Source organism: Euleptes europaea, chromosome 16 (assembly GCF_029931775.1).
Source record: "Euleptes europaea isolate rEulEur1 chromosome 16, rEulEur1.hap1, whole genome shotgun sequence".
NCBI classification, from domain to species: Eukaryota; Metazoa; Chordata; class Lepidosauria; order Squamata; family Sphaerodactylidae; genus Euleptes; species Euleptes europaea.
This window is the reverse complement of record NC_079327.1, coordinates 46759697-46778647: the sequence shown is the minus strand read 5'-3', so window position 1 is coordinate 46778647 and position 18951 is coordinate 46759697. Positions and strand designations below refer to the sequence as shown.

General features: G+C 40.7%; 1 protein-coding gene across 2 annotated transcripts in view; it reads left to right on the top strand.

Annotated features, from left to right (window-relative positions):
- Positions 1-7267, top strand: part of SH3KBP1 (SH3 domain containing kinase binding protein 1) — a 133145-nt gene extending 125878 nt beyond the window's left edge. For both annotated transcript variants that reach the window (XM_056861727.1, XM_056861726.1), the window contains 4 exons: positions 2744-2869; positions 4491-4762; positions 5960-6023; positions 6774-7267. In XM_056861727.1, the coding sequence (XP_056717705.1) occupies positions 2744-2869; positions 4491-4762; positions 5960-6023; positions 6774-6815 (504 nt within the window). In that variant the 3' untranslated portion in view covers positions 6816-7267. The remainder of the gene's footprint in view (positions 1-2743; positions 2870-4490; positions 4763-5959; positions 6024-6773) is intronic.
- The last annotated feature ends 11684 nt before the right edge of the window (positions 7268-18951 follow it).

Genomic DNA, 18951 nt, shown 5'->3' with positions numbered 1-18951 from the left:
AAACACAAGCAGCATAAAAATCCATAAAACAGAGCAGATCATTAAAAGGTTGATTAGATAAGCCCTGAATTAAAAGCCTGGCTAAAAAGGTGTTCTAGCCTGGAGACTGAAAGAAAGTAAATTAGGGGGAGGACATTCCAAAGGCAAAGCGCCACCATACAAAGTGCCCCTCTGCCCCTACTCGTCACTCACCTCACCTCTGAAGGCAGGGGCATGGGGAACGAGGCTGGAGAGGCAGATCTTAACTGGAAGGCATGGGAGGATGGTCTATCAGGGACCCTAGCCCCAAGCCACTTGGGGCTTGAAAGGTCAAAGTCAAATGTATTGTATAAGGCCAGAGGCCATTACAATCTAAAACAATATAACAGCAGATCTAAAACAATTTAACAGAAAGGTAAGAACCAACATGTTCACTTGTGCCCAGAAACAGATGGGTGGCCAGTGCATCACTCTCAGCAGAGGGGTGATATGATTCCTGTAGTAGCCAAGGCCACCTCATTTTGGACCAATTGAAATTTCTGAACCGTCTTCAAATATATTCTGTCATTGTTCTCATTTTATTGCTAAGGCAAGAAAAAGTGCAGGGAAAACTGTCATGTGGGTGCCGATTGCAGGCGCATTGAAAGTTCCATGGATAAATTACACTGTGGGGAAGCAGCCGGAAATCTCTACAAAGTATTACAACACCTGAATACCTGTTGTCCATGGTGTGGACAAATTTGGAAATTTGGAGTGCTGTTCTGGTCATGAAAAGATCTCTTTGAAATGGTGGGGGGGGTGGGAACCATGAAAAATAAAGCCAAACTGATCTGTGGATTAGGAAAGGTAAGGTTGAAGTGTTTTGAACTTTTTAGTTAGGAAAAGACCTAAATAGGGAATGGGATGGGGCATGTCATGATTCTCTCTGGCCTTACTGCAAATGTTCATGCAGGCCTACATTTCTCAGGCACACCCCAAGCCTCAGGATTAAACTGGGGGAAACACAGGGAAAGGCAGGAGCTCTGTCAAAAATCTAAGAAAGGCAGGCCACCTTGGCATCTGAGCTTGTTGCCCACTGGCAACTCAGGTGCCAGCAGGAGGAAATGGGAAAGCAGTGCATGCTGGCACCATTCCAGCACTCCATGGTAAAACTATAGAGGTTTTTTTTAAAAAAATGTTAGAGAGGCTAAAAATGTCACAGTTTTTACTTGAAGAGACACCAACATGCCAGCACAATGTCAGGACCTGCCCCCACTTCCTCCCAGGGGTTGAAAGCTGCAGCCGGGCAACCGTACAAGAAGCATATAGGCCCTTGCAGAGAGATGGAAGGCATTCACTCTCTGAACTGGGCAGAAGTGAGGCTGCTGTCAGAGGGAGCTGATCTTTTTCTTCAGAGTGGGGGTGAGTCAGACCTGAGGGGGTCAGGTATTGATGCTGAGTTAGAAGCCCAGTAAAAACAGTCCCATCCCCCCCAGTCAAGCCTTCAAACCAAAAGTGTTTGCATTGAGTTAAGGCCCTTGCCTGCTCCAGAGCTGAAGGGAGTAGAAGAGACCATGTGGGGCTAGGAGGCTCCTAAAAAGGGACTCTCCATGGACAAAAAAAATGTGTCCAGGCTCCACCCCTTCTCATGACAGAACATGACATAGGTTTATACAATTATGAATGGCAAAGTGAGTTGGAAGAGAGAATTTTTTCTTGCTTTATAAAGTTAAAATATGAGCTCACCCAATAAAATTGATTGGCAGGAAGTTCAAGAGAGACAAAAGAGAATATTTCACACAACACATACTTACCAAGGTGTTTACTATGACAAGTTATGTTAATGGATACTAGATCTCCCTTTTTATGAGTTTTGTACACATTCATGGGGGATGGGTCTAACAACAACTGTTGATAGCTAAATCCAGATGAGGGCTGTTGCTTGTTTGTAGGCTTCACGGAGTATCTGTCTGCTGCTTGTTGTGGGGAGGATTCTGGATGTTATCTAACAAGATGTAGTTGGGGTGCAAAGTCATCAGTAGCATTGGATGGGAAGAAAGAAAGAGTATAACCAAGGGCTGATGGTGAAGAGAAACAAGAGTGCTCTGTGGAATGAAAAGAATGAAATGAAGAAAAATAAACAGTGGAGAAAAATAGTGTTAACAGATAATGGGAAAAATGGTTTCTTTCAGTTAAACAATGGTGGAGTCCTGCTGAGTTAATAAATATTAAAGTGGCCTTAAGGTGCACAACCAGATTCTGTAGTAGTAACGCCATGCAAATACAAACGTATTGCATCTTTGATTCATTTGTGCATGGCTTCACCTTCTGTCAGTTTTTCCCTATGTGTAATTTTCATATCTCTTCATGCTTCTCTGCAGCCCAGGATTGACTTTGCTTCATGATTAGCCCTCTTTGAATAGACCTGAAGCGTGAGGATGCTGGTAAAATATCGTATGTTGGGGACTTTGTATGAATTAAGCAACCACATGGCTTTCTAGTCGGATTGCTTACCTGGCCAGGAGGTTAACTGCAAAGCGTCTCCTTCACTACCAGCTTTCCTTAAAAAGAAACCATCACTGAAACATTTTGCTTGTCAATCCTCAGAGAATTTAGTACAATTTAAGTGGTTCAAATGTTTGAACTGGACTGTGATCCAAAGGAAGTTGTTGGCATATATTGACATTGTGGATTAAAATAGAGTAATGTTTAATTTTTACTGCAAATAAGCATGTTCTTTTGAAATATATTTAGAAAGAAAATATTCTCTTTCCCCCCCCCTCAGTCTTCACTTTCAAGTCCTGACTTTTTTGATTCACCAAGTCCTGAAGATGAGAAAGAAGAACACATCTCACTTCCACACAAAGTAGCTGAACCACTGAAGAAAGCAAAGACTGTTACAATATCACTAGTAAGTTACTTGGGAATTTTTTTACTGTGGTGACAGCTGATACATATAATGCCTGATGTAGTAGTATTGTCACTGCACATAGATGTATGATAACCTGAGCATTAGGCAGCGAACACACAATTCAGTTCCTATGGTCTGGACACATGATCACCTGGTTTTTCAGACTTTCTTACAAAATGGATGAAAGACAAGTCAAGATGACAAACACATCTAGCTTACACATTATTTTCTGTGTGTAGTGACAGATGTATATGAGCCTAAAGCCCATGTAGTACTCAGCTGTATATCTAGAGCATTCCATAGTGACTTGCCCAAAGTATTTTAGAGTTCAGTACGGATTTGAATCTTTGTTCCCATTTTGAAACTAACAGTACATTCCTAAGGAGAGTTACTCCAGTCTAAGCCCATTGAAATGAATGCGCTTAGACTGGAGTAACTCTCCTTAGGAATGCACTGTAAGGCTTGGATGAGGCGATACCACAAACGAAATGAGTTTCAATTAAGAGCACAGTTTTCCTGCCTTTTCCCATCCCCCAGCAGCCCAAAATGCCTCCCCCTGAAATTCAGTTCTGGGAGGAGAGGGAACCCTCAGGAACAAGATCTGGGGGTGGGGCATTTTGGTCTGCCACAGGAGTGTGGAAGCAGGAAAATCACACTCAAGTGGAAATCCTTGCACCTGCTAGTCTGGGTCCAACCCTAAGTATTCTATCCTGTATGTCTTTCCCCATGGTAAGTACAACTCCATGTGATTTAATAAAATCCCATTTGTGGGCAGAGTTTGCCCCTGTGGGAATGGTGAAATTGAATCCCTTGTGCATGTCCTTTTCAATTGTTGCTTTTATGCTTGTAGCTGATCCCAATTCATTGACCCACTGTTCGTAAACAGGGAATGGCTCTCTGGTGAAAAGGACATCCTATCTTGTGACCACACAAAACCCAAAAATAATTGAATCAGTGGCAAGGTTCTTACAGCTAGCAATCAGGTATCGTGAATGGTGTGTAGCTTTCCTTAATGGCTGATTTGGGATGGTTTTATCCAATTTTATTTATTTGTACTCAGTTTTACTCAAATGTGTATCATGCAACATTTCTGATTCCAGGGGTCCTATTGATCTACATACAATCCAGACCAGTATACTTTAGACTTTACATATACTATATAATATGTTAGAAACAGCAACTAGGGTCACCTATATTACATTCTCTTGTTTCTAGCACAGGTAAAGCTTGTAAACCTGCTTTGTGCAGAGCCAACTTGATTAGATGCATTTGACATTATAATAAAAATGCAATCACAATTTTGATTTCTTATTTTTAATAATGTAATCTCTCTGTGTTGTGTACCATTTGGAGTATTTATCAATCCACACCCCACTAACCCAGTTTATGTTGATATTTTTTCTGGTCAACAATAGCAGTTTGGGGAACAGTCTGTCCAGCAGTATTCCCATAGCAGTCACATGTCAGCACAATGTTACATTTTGAAAAGACATAGTTGAGTGGTGTATAAAACATCCAGGCTAAGGTCTTTCAGCATGGCCACTGGATGGAGAAAAACAGCTATGAAACTGGAGCTTTTCATTATTGGTAACCCTAATGATCCTGTGTTTTGTTTTAATAGGTATCTGATAACAAAACTTCACTGCCTACCAAGCCAGGGAGCTTGATAAGTGGAAGCAATGTTCCATCATCATTATCATCTTCATCTTCATCAGCATTTCACTCAGTTTCAGTAGGAGCAGCGGGCCATCGATCAAATTCCCCATCTTTGTTCAGTACTGAAGGAAAGCCAAAGACTGATCAGTCCAGCCAAAGTGAAGCAGCTTTGGAAGAGCTGAGAACACAAGTCAAGGAGCTGCGAACTATCATTGAAACAATGAAAGATCAGCAGAAGTAAGTGTAATTAATCCCTTTTAGGCATGGTACTGTGTACTAACTCTTCCCATATGTTAATTCATAAAGTCCATGTCTCTTTCTCTCCATTGATATTTTGATTGTGTGATTGTCACTTGCCTTCTTACTTGACAAGGTGTTATGAAAAGGTTGATATAGGACAATGGGAAAGCAAGAAAACGTAACCCCATAAAAATAACTGCATTAAACTCTTTGGAGTTCTATTGCCATTATAATTTCTTTAAAAGAAAGTAAAATCCACATGTGTTTGTAATCTCATGGTTATCTAATCAAACATGTGAGAACTTTAAATTGAAGTGGGATGGACAGTAGGTAAGTAAGATGGGGAGTATATGAAGTAAGATGAAATGATTGGAGCCACCTTGCGCCAGAAGGAAAGGCAGGATACAAGTATTCTAATAAATCAATTTCAACATAGTAAATACATTTCAACAAAGTTACATCCTTCTGAACCTATTAAACTAATTCTGCTTAGGATTGTACAGTTAGTATAACAATATGAAATAATTTCTCAAGGAGCTGCCACTCCAAATATACAATTTGATGTGGTTTTTCAGCTCAACTGGTATTTATTCTTGTGTATTCTATTTGTAATCTGTATTTTCAAGAATGTCTTTTTATTAATTTTGATGAACTTGAAAATAGTAGGCACTTCCATCTGTCTCAAAAGCAAAAGTTATGCTGAGCTGAACATATCTTTCATACCTGGCCTAGACAAAATTGGGGAAAAATGGTTTGGAGGAGCCCCCTCATTTAGTTAAGCAGTTCTCTACAGTTCATATTAGTTTGAAATCATATTCTAGAAATATATTATCTTCCCCTTTCTGGTTATTCTTAACATGGGTGGAAGACTGAAAAGCTCTTGAGCTGTCCTTATTGGAGTCTGTTCCCACCTTCCCCAGCTTCAGAATGAATTAACTTTAGATCCTGCTTTGATGGGACCTAGCTTATTACAGTTAGTGAAGTAGGCTACATTCAGACAGTCACATGATGATGATTTAATTAGGCTTTGCATGGTGTAAGAGTCTTGGCTTAAATGTCACGTTGATAACCCCAAGATTTCTAACATAACTCACAGAAGCAAAACAAATGTAGGGGAAACTGTTAAGTAATGCTAACTAAAACTGCATGTGCCTCCAACATGGTAATATAATTATATATATTTTGTTTTACTAGAAAAGAAATTAAACAGTTGCTGTCTGAATTAGATGAAGAAAAGAAGATCCGGCTACGATTACAGGTACTTGTACATTACAGGTACATCTGTGGTCTGAAGCATCTTTTGTAGAGAGAAATGTTTAAGGAAGATAAATAACTATCATAAATTAAAAGTACAAATAGAAGTATTTTAAAGGAAATTTTGGTCCTACAAATGTGGCATCTATTTTTAACATTGAGGATGAAATGCGTCTCAGAACTGTGAAATTTACTTAAAACACTTTTCTATTATTAGGATATTTCCTAACATACTGGAATGTATCCAACCACTCACCATTCTGAAGACTGAATGGCCCTTTAATCTTTGGAAGAGGGAGCAGTGATTTCTGCCCATTCTCTCCTTCCAGTGCAATGCCCCACTCTGCCCCCTAAGCGATTCCTGAGGATCCACTGATCCCCAAGAACAAAACTTCAGAGGGCTGAAGTAGGAGGGGAGGAGAGCCCTGCTCTGCCAAGCATGTGGGTGTGGAATGCATGCTAGTGCTCCTCCTGTCACCTAGAACAGTCTAACATGTTTCTTCATAGGGGAATTCCTGCTTCGAGATGGGGAGACCTGAACTGTACATAGTCCTCTTAAATGTTGCAGCCCTATGATTAGCTGTGAGGGCAATATGGTGCTGCCTGTTTGAATTTTTGACCCCTTGTGTAACATTGAAGTTGAAAATGCAATGCGCTGCTACATCTTTAAAGCATGCATTATTAGGTGTTCCAAGCAGGAATAGCTAATTATTGGAGAGCATTTAATTTAGATGTTTTCTTCCCTGCTTTATAGATGGAGGTTAATGATATAAAGAAAGCTCTTCAATCAAAGTGAATACCTGATTGGTGGAATGTTGCATTATTCATCCTGACACAGACTTGGATTTATGCCCCAGATAAAATAACTTTGTGCCAAATGATTTATGATCTGCCTCTAACATCCCTTTGTTTGAACAACTAGCACAAGAGTTTTGATAGCACAACACAAGTTCCAGAGAAGAGGGGAAATTCCTTGTGATATGGCTGGTTGGTTATGGCACTGGGTTTTGATTGAAATTGTTCTTACTGTGCTAAAATCTTCTCTATGTTCACAAAACAAACTGAAAACTCAGGCAGTTTAGTTCATAGTGGTACTATTTTAACGATATTTTCCATAAGTAATATGTACTTCAGGTTTATCAGTTTACAAGTTTTATGATTTTGACTTTTTAAATTGTCTTTTGTCACAAATTCTTAAAACGTTTGTACTGCATATATCTAGAAATAAATGTTGGCATTGGGGGAGGGGGCGTTCGTTTTTCCTGTGCTCTCTCTCTCTCTCTTTCTTTGCTTTACATACAGCAGTCTAACTTTGTGTTGTTATTTTAAATACTATTACATATGCAAACTTATGTCCAAAAACTATCTACAAATTGAATCTTGTGTACAAAATAGTGTATTTAAAAAGGAGAAAAAAAATTAAGAGATATCTGGTCTTAACAATGATTTGTGCCTTCTTTTGCCAAACGCTGATCAAAGCTGGTCGCAGGCCAGGTCGTAGTAATGTAGCTATCACAATGAGGCCTGACAGTCCACTAGAGGTCACTCTTTCAATATATATTAGCTGTTTGTTCAGAGAAACAGATGCTCTTTGCTGAAGTGGGTGTAATGGCTACATCAGGTTGAAGGAGCTTTATTTCAACAGCTACAGCTTTTTTATTCAGCTGATTCACCTCTGCTTGATTTCATTCAAACACCTAAATACCTGCTTTCATCTTCATCCTTGCGCATCCTGGGTGAACGGAATATGCGTAATCTAAGAGTAAAAACAAATAAAATATAAATCAATGAGAGAGAGTTGTATTATTTCACACTCAGAATGTTGTGACATATTAACTTGATGTTTAATGTCAATTGCCACATTCTACTGTGAGCTTGCTGATGATTGGAAATGGGTGATTTTGTTCTAGTAGCATCCTTGCATCTGGGCTTTCTTTCCTTAGAGTTACAGAAAAGAGATGTTTACTTTTGGTATTTGTAGGTAGAGAGGTTTTCATATTTTGTTGGGTACAGACTGTGTGTGTAGGAGAGAGAGAGAGAGATTGTGTTTGTTCGTATGCATGGAAGCAGTTCATGACAAAAAATTGTAGTTGGGTTTTCTATTTTCATAATAGATTTAATTAAGCCTCCTAGAACAGTATATGTGATACTGAACCATCCAATTTCTTCTGTGGAATGTTAACAATACAGTGTTGTTTTTGCACAGCTCTATAGTCTGAGCTATTACGTTTACATTAAATATCACACAGTGGATCTCTTTATCATGCCAAGAGTGGCTGGTTACCATCTCTCTACAAATTTGAGTACTGAAGGTTATTTTCCTTTAGTTCTAGTTGGTTGAAAGACTTGCAACTTGATTACAGTAAGATAATTTATAAATACCTGCATAAAAGATAAAACAGCAAGTACTTTAAATTTAGTTTTCAATCAGAATCTTTGTGTATATTTCTCACTTGTTAACATGAAGCTCTACTTAAAACATCCGTCACTGTGATACCTCTAAGATTTTAAATCAATATCACTTTTTAGCATGAAAAAATCAACTCCTTGATCTTTGCAACATCTATATGAGGTCAATAGATCAGTATTATTTTATCTTACAAAAAAATCTCTAATGGCCACTACTAAACCTTGCAAGTACTTAAGACAGTATTACCATATATGATGATCTGGTTTTGCAATAACATTATGACGATATCACAGGGAAATATGATGGCTAAAGCATTTAGTATTGGAGCAAAAGTTTGGATGTATACCCAAGATGCCTAAGGTCTGTGGGTTTTGGCATGTGACCTTGGCTGATCTAAACTGGCATGCTACTTTGAATAGATCACTGAAAATAAATTATTTTAACAAGCACTTGTATGAATGGCAGGGGTTACCATGCATTCCAAACTGCAGACATCTTTGTGGAAAGAATATGCGAAGTTGTCACGAGAGAGAGCATTTTCAAGCCCTTTCAGAAGACTCCTTTTTATGTTGCCAGGGCAGCACAGCTCAAATAACATGTACAGGGAGAAACCACACATCAGGCAAATGTATGTGGTTCCTTACCATGCCAGTACCACTCTTTTCTGGGAGACACTGTTGCAGGTGTGGGAATCATCACATCATCTGCCCAGCTGCTTTGGTCTTTGTATATAGACCTGACCTGACCATTGGGAAGTGATTCCCATGACACAACAGCAATGTATTAGTTAAGCATGAATCTGGGGTTGAAATAGATTCTGGATCAGTGTTTCTTACTGGATCTTTCTAATTCTCTTACAGTTTTCTAGCAATAAAGGTTTATAGCTACTAACTTCAGAATTTGGATACTTCAACAAGTGGACAGGAAGTGTGTATATATTTGCACTTGGAAAATTGCAGGACCGCATTGTGAATTTCTGATTTCATTCATTGGAAAAACTGTGAATGAGTATAGTATAAATTCTTAGACAAGGCCTTGAAATGTGACATGGTTCTAAAATGTTATTTAAACAAAACTGATTAGTGTTGACTGACCTGAAAGCAGGGTCTCTAATATTTTCCCTCTTGTTAAGATGGTAAATTGTCATTTTATAAAACTTGTATTGAGGAGTCCAACGTATTGTGATTTGTAATATAAGATTAAATGAGATTTTGTGGAAATTATTTTGTTCTAAGCTTCATTGTTCCTGGATAGTTAAGTTAATTTTCACAATGAATTAATTTTCACAATGAATTACATTTACACAAAACAAAAAGAAATGACATTTTCTACACTGAATTTTTTTTACTAATGACATCTAAACTTGAAGTCGTAACTTGGTTATTTTAGAATATTTTTTCTAACCAAAGGAAAAGAGAAAAGATTAATTACAAATGTTTTGTTTGAGCTGTACAAAATAGAATTTAACAGGCACAGATAAACTAGAAATTTATGGCTAATTTTATTAAGCAATGTGCATTACTAGAATTTTATTTCATATTAACATCAAGCTGCATCTTCAAACACAAGAATGGTTTATTTGCCTCTTTTAACATTATGTGGATACCCCAGGCTAGTCTGATCTCGTCAGATTTTAGAAGCTAAGCAGGGTCAACCCTGGCAAGTATTTGGATGGGAGATCTCCAAGAAATACCAGGTTTGTGATGTGGAGGAAGGCAATGGCAGATGTGACTTAACACCTAAAACCCCCCACCTGTATTATAGAATATTTGTTCTCGTTGTAGTTTTGCCTTTTCTGTTTGCACAATTAAATGAAACAATGTCTATCAGTATACTTTTAGATCTAGCAGTTTTCTCCTGAATTAATTCTGTATAGAAAGTTCTCAAATTAAGACTGCTTCTTCACTACCCCATATTAGTCAGGGAGGGTGGTTATCCACCCTCTGGGGCCTTGTCTAGGGGTCTTCATATTACTCTCCTGGGGGAAGGAAGATCTAATAAACACAGGCCCTTTGCTTCATTGCAATGCTCAGTCACTACACTTAAAGGTGTTGCTAATCGGTCCCTGACTCCTGGGTCGGCAAGGGTTACTGAGATTCTTACCACTGTTCTTAAGCCGGCCACACGAAAATCCTATTCCACAAAATGGCACAAATTTGCCAACTGAGCAACCACCAACGGAGCCTCTCTGTTAGCAGATATAATATTTGTTGTTTCTCGAGGATGGAGGCGTATCGGTCTCCTCGCTGAAGGTGCACCTGGCAGCAATATTTGCCTTTCATTCCAAGGTTGAGCAGCAGCCACCTCAACTGCTTTTTCCCACCATTGCTCCTATTGCAAAATCTGCAAAGCAGCAACCTTGATACCAGCCTCTACTTTCATGAGGTACTATAAGCTGAACACTACAGGTCTACAGAAGCAGCCTTTGACAAGCGAGTTCTCCAGCAGGTGGTCCCCAGGAATTCCTCCAACGCTTGGTACTCTACCTACCAGGGATGACATAGCTTTTCAACATCCCATTTCAGGACCCCTTCCTCCACTGATGGAAAATGAAATATGGATTTACCTTGAGGGTTTCTTCTCGTCAGTAGAAGGTATCTATTCCTTCCCACAGAGCAAGCAGGGAGTGTAGTTCTTTCAGGATACTTTCCATTCTACTGATAAAAAGAAACCCTCACAGTAAGTCAAATGTTTCGTTCCATATGTGGTATGTATGGGGGTTTTGTCATTATGCTGCTGTGTGATTGGTAGATATTGGTGGTGTCACTGTGGGTTCTACTGCTGTTGCTATGGTTTCTGTTCCTTTAAAAAAATTATTCTTATTATCTTTTCTCTGCTGAACACGCATAGGATACTAGCTAGCTATAATTGGGGTGACATTGGTTTAAACAGCATACCCGATTGATCAACCTTAGGTTTCTGCTGCCCACCACTTAAAAGGCATGAATAGTAAGTTTTCATTATATTTTCACTAAAACTTTTTATATGGTGAAAAAAGGAGGCCTTCCTTTCAAGGAAATTTATATAATTGAAACTATTCCAATGGTGGACAACAAACTTACTGGACGATAATTTTCAAGTCCACTGAATCCTCCTTTTTATAAATCGGGACAATTATCGCTCTACACCATACTTCAGGCATGCTTCCCGTCTTGTTCATATTTGTAAATACTGGGGCCAGAAACAGTGCCCACCACTCTGGGTCAGTTTTAAACAATTCCACTAGTATTAGGCCAGGACCAGGTGCTTTCCCCTTTTTTTGTTGCTTAATCAAGGCCTTAATCTCACTAACCATTACTGGGGGCCATTCCTTCATATCTGGAAATAACTAGGCTAATCAAAACGTGAATAAAGGAATTGGGTTCGTAGGGTATGCTCAACATCCTTTTTGGGTATTGCCCTCCTGAAACAACTGATTTCTATCATCTGACAATACCAAAGCCTAGAAGAGCTTTTACTTTGGCAAGAATGAATGCCCTTCCTTCAGCAGTACTGGAGGGAAGATATAAAAAAGTGCCATACTCAAATAGAACATGTAGATGCTCACTTGACAAAGTTAAAACTATCAAACATATTACCATGCAGTGTCCAATATTTAATGAGCTGAGGGCAAGTTTAATTACTCCTTTATTTAAAAATGTGGATGTCCAACGAGACATCTGGCGGTACAAGAGCGCAAATGACGTGACTATTATCGTATATAAATTATTCTGTTACTCTGTCTATGGCAAAATTTATAGGAGCAATAATTAAACAAACACTTTATTACGGCCTTGCCAGAAAAATACATATGGTTAATTCAACAGGCAAATATACTCATATACATACTATATGCTGTTACAACATAATCCTTCTTTCTGGGAACTCAGTCCTAATTAAATATCAGAAGAATAACACCAAGTAAGGCTTTTTTTGTTTCTTTGTTTTCTGCTCAAAGATGATAGATAGACAGACAGCCAGATAGATAGAATTGAAACTATTTAGAATCTGTGGCCAGAAAGTGAGTGTTATCTCCTATAGTTCTTAAAGGAGTTTGAATTTGAAACGTGGTTATGTGCCAAAGGTGCTTAACAACTTCCATTTGAAATTTCAGCCTTCAAGGAACATACTGCGGATTTATTTATTAACCCTTACCAGTCTTCCGCCATGGATTCTTCACCATGGGGCCAGATTTAGACTTGCTTAGCTGTAGCCAAGTTGTATCATGTGACTTCCAACCATGTGATTTACCTCAAATTGGATCCTGGTGTTTGGAAAACCACCCCCCTTTTTTATAGTTTCAGATTTTTCTGAAATCCTGGGAGGTCCCCTAAGTTTGCAGAAAAATCTTCCTTCTGTCAATGTGGCACCAAGCCATGGATTTAAGTATCTGCACATAGGGCCATTTGAGGATTAGATATATTGATCTGTGATTGTGTGTACCCAGTTTTATTCCAATTGCTTGATCTGCAACAGAGATGCTGTTACAAACACGTATACAAATGGAATGCTAGATTTATGCTAAACCAACGCTCTTGTGACGTTCAGCTAAAAATTGTACTCAAGTACATCTTTTTTAAAATGAAATTTAACAATTTTGACAATGTTTCCTGAAGTTACTGTAATTTTTCTCTGCCTATACAATGCTGCAATGTCTCCAGTAAAATATTTGCAATTTTCTGCCACTGCTTATCCTGGCAGGAAGAATTGAGTCTACTGCCATTATTGCTATACAAGACAGATGGGAGTAACACCTATAACACAGCAATAATTTTCTCTCCCCAACTCTACATGGCTTCCCCCTATAGCCAGTCTAGATAAACAGGAAGCTCTGACTTGACTGCTCTTTCAACGAGCTGCCAATGTTATCCATGAAGCTAACCTGGATACCCTGTTGCTGTGGGCAGCACACAGGCACTCAAATGGTAGGGCCATTACAGCAGGACTTCACAGCAGAACCAATGGCAGGGATTAGTCCCAGCACTTTCCTTCCTGCCACCTCCACTGGAGAAGAAATGTACAGGGATTACCCATGAATAATGCCTGTCAGCTTCCTGGAAAAGCCACATGGCGGTGTAACTGCTTCCATCAGGCAATACAGCTAGCAGCAAGCAGGAATCTGAATGAAATATAATGACCGGATCTTTAATGGCCGCTGCTTCAAGACCATCCACTGTGTATGACCACATCACCTTCTTGTCTGGATTCAGTTTCAGCTTGTTCACCTACCAGCCTTGTATGTCAATATCAAAGTACAACCTCATCAAGGAAAAAAGGGAGAACAGTTTTTTGATGTTCTTTTAAGGGACAATAGAAAAATAACGAAAAGCAGTTCTTCAATCGGATTCACAATCTTACCCACAACAACGTGGGATTCAATCCTTTTGCCAAAACAAATATTTTTGCACTACTTCAAGTTCCACTTCCTAAAATATGAACTTTAAGACCTTGCCTCTTAGTAAGACAGGAAATGATCAACTGTAGAGACGTTGATGTAGAGAACTGAAGGGAACAGGATGAACTGGTAAGACTGCAACGGCTCTAAGTCATGTTTATAGTCTGGGGGCAGTATTCATAAAGAATACTAAAAGGAAAAGGAAATTTATTAACACTACTATATGTAGGAACTGGGTGTTGTAGTGTTATACAGTACTTAGAATCATAGAATTGGAAGGGACCCCCAGAGCCTTCAAGTCCAACCCCCTGCACAATGCAGGAAATTCACAACTACCTCCCCCCTCCACACCCCTAGTGACCAGAAGATGGCCAAGATGCCCTCCCTCTCATCATCTGCCTAAGGTCACAGAATCAGCATTGCTGACAGATGGCCATCTAACCTCTTCTTTAAAACCTCCAGGGAAGAAGAGCTTACCACCTCCCGAGGAAGCCTGTTCCACTGAGGAACCGCTCTGTTAGAAAATTCTTCCTAATGTCTAGATGGAAACTCTTTTGATTTAATTTGTTTCTGGTCTGTTGTTTCTGGTCCGACAGTCTTGAGCAACAGAAAACAACTCGGCACCCTCCTCTATATGACAGCCCTTCAAGTACCGTATTTTTCGCTCCATAACACACACTTTTTTCCTCCTCAAAAGTGAGGGGAAATGTCTGTGCGTGTTATGGAGCGAATGCACCGGTATGAGGTCCCTCCCAGCCGCCCAGCGCAGCGGCAGCGGGGCGCAGGGCCCCGGGAGCCGGCTAGGACGCCGCCAGCCAGCTGGGGGATGGGAGGGGCCTCCCGCTGCCCAGCTGGCTGGCGGCTTTAAAGCCGGCTCCTGGGGCGGCCCGGCTCTGGCATTGCAGAAAGATGTACGGCCGGGCTCCAGCGCAGCAGCAGCGGGGCGTGGAGCTGGGCCGCCCCAGGAGCCGGCTTTAAAGCTGCCAGCCAGCTGGGCTGTGGGAGGTCCCTCCCAGCCGCCCAGCACAGCTCCTCTAAAAACTAGGTGCGTGTTATGGTCAGGTGCGTGTTATGGAGCGAAAAATACGGTACTTGAACATGGTTATCATATCCCCTCTAAGTCTTCTCCTCTTCAGGCTAAACATACCCAGCTCCTTTAACCTTTCCTCATAGGACTTGGTTTCCAGACCCCTCACCATCTTTGTTTCCCTTCTCTGGACACGTTCCAGCTTGTCCACATCTTTCTTAACTTGTGGTGCCCAAAACTGAACACAGTACTCTAGTTGAGGTCTAACCAGAGCAGAGTAAAGCGATACCATCACTTCGCGTGATCTGGACACTATACTTCTGTTGATGCAGCCCAAGACTGCATTTGCCTTCTTAGTTACAGCATCACACTGCTGACTCATGTTCAGTGTTTGGTCTACTAAGACCCCAAGATCCTTTTCACACACACTACTGCTCAAACAAGTGTCCCCCATCCTATAATTATGCATTTGATTTTTCCTACCTCAATGGAGAACTTTACATTTGTCTTTGTTGAAGTGCATTTTATAAGTTCTAGCCCATTTCTCCAGCCTGTCGAGATCATCCTGCATCTTGGCTCTGTCTTCTACTGTATTTGCTACCCCTCCCGATTTAGTATCATCTGCAAATTTAATAAGCATCCCCTGTATTCCTTCATCCAAATCATTTATAAAGATGTTGAACAACACAGGGCCCAGCACAGATCCCTGAGGAACTCCACTAGTCACTTCTCTCCAAGTGGACTAGGAACCATTAACTAGCGCTCTTTGGGTACGATCTGTCAACCAGTTGCAGATCCATCTAACAATAATAGGATCTAACCCACATTTTCCCAATTTGTCAACTAGAATGCTATGTGGAACCTTATCTGCCTTACTGAAATCTAGATAAACTATGTCTACAGCATTCCCCTGATCCAGCAAGGTAGTAACTTTCTCAAAAAAGGAGATAAGATTAGTCTGACATGACTTATTCTTGAGAAACCCATGCTGGCTCTTGGTGATCAGATCCATCCTTTCTAAATGCTCAAGGACGGACTGTTTGATTATTTGTTCAAATACTTTTCCTGGTGTAGAAGTAAAGCTGATGGGTCGGTAGTTACCTGGATACTCCTTTTTCTCCTTCTTGAAGATAGGGACATTTGCCCGCCTCCAATCGTCTGGCACCTCACGTGTTTGCCAAGACCTTTCAAAAATAATGGAGAGAGGTTCCGAAATTACATCTGCAAGTTCTTTGAGTACCCTTGGGTGCAATTCATCTGGCCCAGAGGATTTTGTTTCATTTAAAGAAACCAGGTGTTTGTGCACTACCCCAATGCCAATTCTAGGCTGCAAATCCCTTCCCTCATCACATGTTCTGTTTATGCCATGTTGAGCACCACTTCCCTCACGAGAAAAAACTGAGGGAAAGTAGGAATTGAGGAGTTCTGCCCTCTCTTCATCTCCTGTTACAATTTCACTTTCCGGTCCACGCAAGTACTTGACAGCACTTGACACACACATACTTCAATATTAATATTAACATGATTAAGATCACAAGTTTAAAATTAAAACTGGCTTCTATAAAGGTGGTATTTGTGTATTTATGTTGAATTTCTATTAAAAGTATTCACGGAAATTTATAAAACCACTAAAATACTGGAAAAGAAATAATCATACAGCACAACACTGATTAAAACACATCACTGCCAGTCACCTGGTTAAAAAATAAATGAACAGAACATAACTTTACCTGCTGGCTATTGTTACACTCTAAAGTGGGAACAAAGATCACCACTAGAAAGTGACTGGGATAGAAAGTTGAAGAAAGTGTTCCTTCAAGTACAGCAGCTTTAATTGCTGGGATTTAACTAGCATTAGTAAAAGGTAGAATTATAAATTCAAGTCATCTTCAAGATCAGTTTCACATAGAATGTATCATTATGTCATTATAATTGAGATAGAATGGTGATAGCAAGATCCAGACAGAGGACGGCTACACCTGACTCAAAAGCCCAAGATGATAGGTGGTCATATTCTACCAATCCATCTCCAGATAAAGATCAACCCAGGCAACTATAAAAGAAGTCTCAGTGCAGAGGGTAGATCTTAACCTCAACTTTTTTGGATCTAGATAATCAGTGGCAGTGAGGACTCCCTAGAGCAATTCTAATAATTGTCAATCAGTGACATTGTCTAATAATGGAAGATGTAAAAACCGGACAGAAAATACCCAAGTAAACTTTACCTGATGAGACCATTTTTTTCAGCAGTACATAAATGAGGTACTCTTTCAATCTGTTCAGTCTATTTCATTGCCCATTTGGATATAGAGATGTGTACTGATTCTGGCACTGAGGGCTAAGATCCTCTAACTGGACATGTCCCAGACTCTTGCCGTACAAAGTATGTGTTCTGCCATTATGCCTTAGTCCTCCTTGGAAAATGAACCCAGCCTATGGTTTATTACTCTGGAAAGCATCCATTATATTTCCAATGTCATATGCTTAGGAGTAAATTCCACCAAACTTGCTGTTGTTTATTTCTCATTAAGTAACATGAATAGGATTTGGTTACACAAGAATTGCAACATTTAACGTCATTTAGAGGAAAAAAAGAACTTCTTTAGAGCAATATCAGAACTTCCCTTTTAGCAAGAGAGTTACAATAGCCTTAGTCCAGCATCTTGACTTGGTTTTGTGTAAATTAGCTGACCAAGCCCCAAGCAGGCAGCTGCCCCAGATGACCCCCCCACACACACGGGCAAGCAGGCAGGCATCCAACCAGGGGTGTACTCGCCCATCTGGAGGCACAGGATGGTCTGTTGCACCAGCTGGGCGTAGCAGTCCAGCCACATGCTGGAGTTGCTCCTGCTCTGCATGGTCAGGGCCGGATTCTACAGCCGGCTCCTGATACCTCCGCCTACAGGGATGAAATGAGGACACACTGGCTAAGAACTCCCCCCCCTCATGCGCATTCTGGCCCTGCCCCCTTTAACCCCTCCCTTGTTGCCACTTCCACCCCCAGCCTTCTTGTAGTACAGAGGGAATACGTTTCCATGGCCCGGGTGGGAAAGGGTTAACACAGTTTCTTGGGCAGTCCTAGCAGTTCCATAGCTAACGACTCTTCTGCAAGGGGGAAAGAGGGTTCCTTTTTTCAGCAAAACAAACTCACAACTGCCTTGAATAAAGGCTATTCCTGTCCGCGGGAGGGGCAGATCACCAGTCTTAGATCCTTCTGAGCTAGAGATCTGCCAGGACCCACAAAGGACCAGACCAAATGATTTCACGGGCCTTAAAAGGCCCCTGGGCCTGATATTCCAAACCCCTGCTGTAATGGAATTGTAGCACTGTAGAGCCTGAAACAGCTGTTAGTCTAGTACATTTCATTCAAACAACGCAAAACTTTAAAAACCAGAAGAATGCTTCAAATTTTATTTACTTTATTCATAGTCCAGCTTTCGCACAGGGACTCAAGGAGGATTACACATAGTGGCCATTTATGCAGGGGTATATAGTTTGCAGGCCCTGACCTGGATGGCCCAGGCTAGCCTGATCTCGTCAGATCTCAGAAGCTAAGCAGGGTCAGCCCTGGTTAGTATTTGGATGAGAGACCACCAAGGAATACCAGGGTTGCTGTGCAGAGGAAGGCACTGGCAAACCACCTCTGTTAGTCTCTTGCCATGAAAACCCCAAAAGGGGTCGCCATAAGTCGGTTGTGACTTGAGGGCACTTTACACACACACACACACACACACACACACAGTTTGCAGACTGTTTCGAGGCTTCTTTTGCATTATTCATGATTTTACCAACCTTCTGACGTGACTTTCCCCCGCAGTTCTAGGATCCTGTTTTAGGACGAATTTTAATACTGCTTCGAGGCAAATTCCCCCTATTTCCATGCACAGCTCTTAAGTTCAGGTTTCTCTCCCCATGCCCATTTTGGTGTCTCCCTCCCACGTGTCTGTCCCTCCCATCCAACCCCTTCCCTCAAAGCAAAGCACAAAAGAGGGAGTTAATCCATCATGAAATGTGCAGGAAGACACTGAAGAAGGCTGCAAAGATTGGAAGGCAGCTCCTGGGCCAGCAGGGAGCTGTTGAGGAAAGGTGGGGAGGAATACCCAGCAAAAGCACACAGTCCC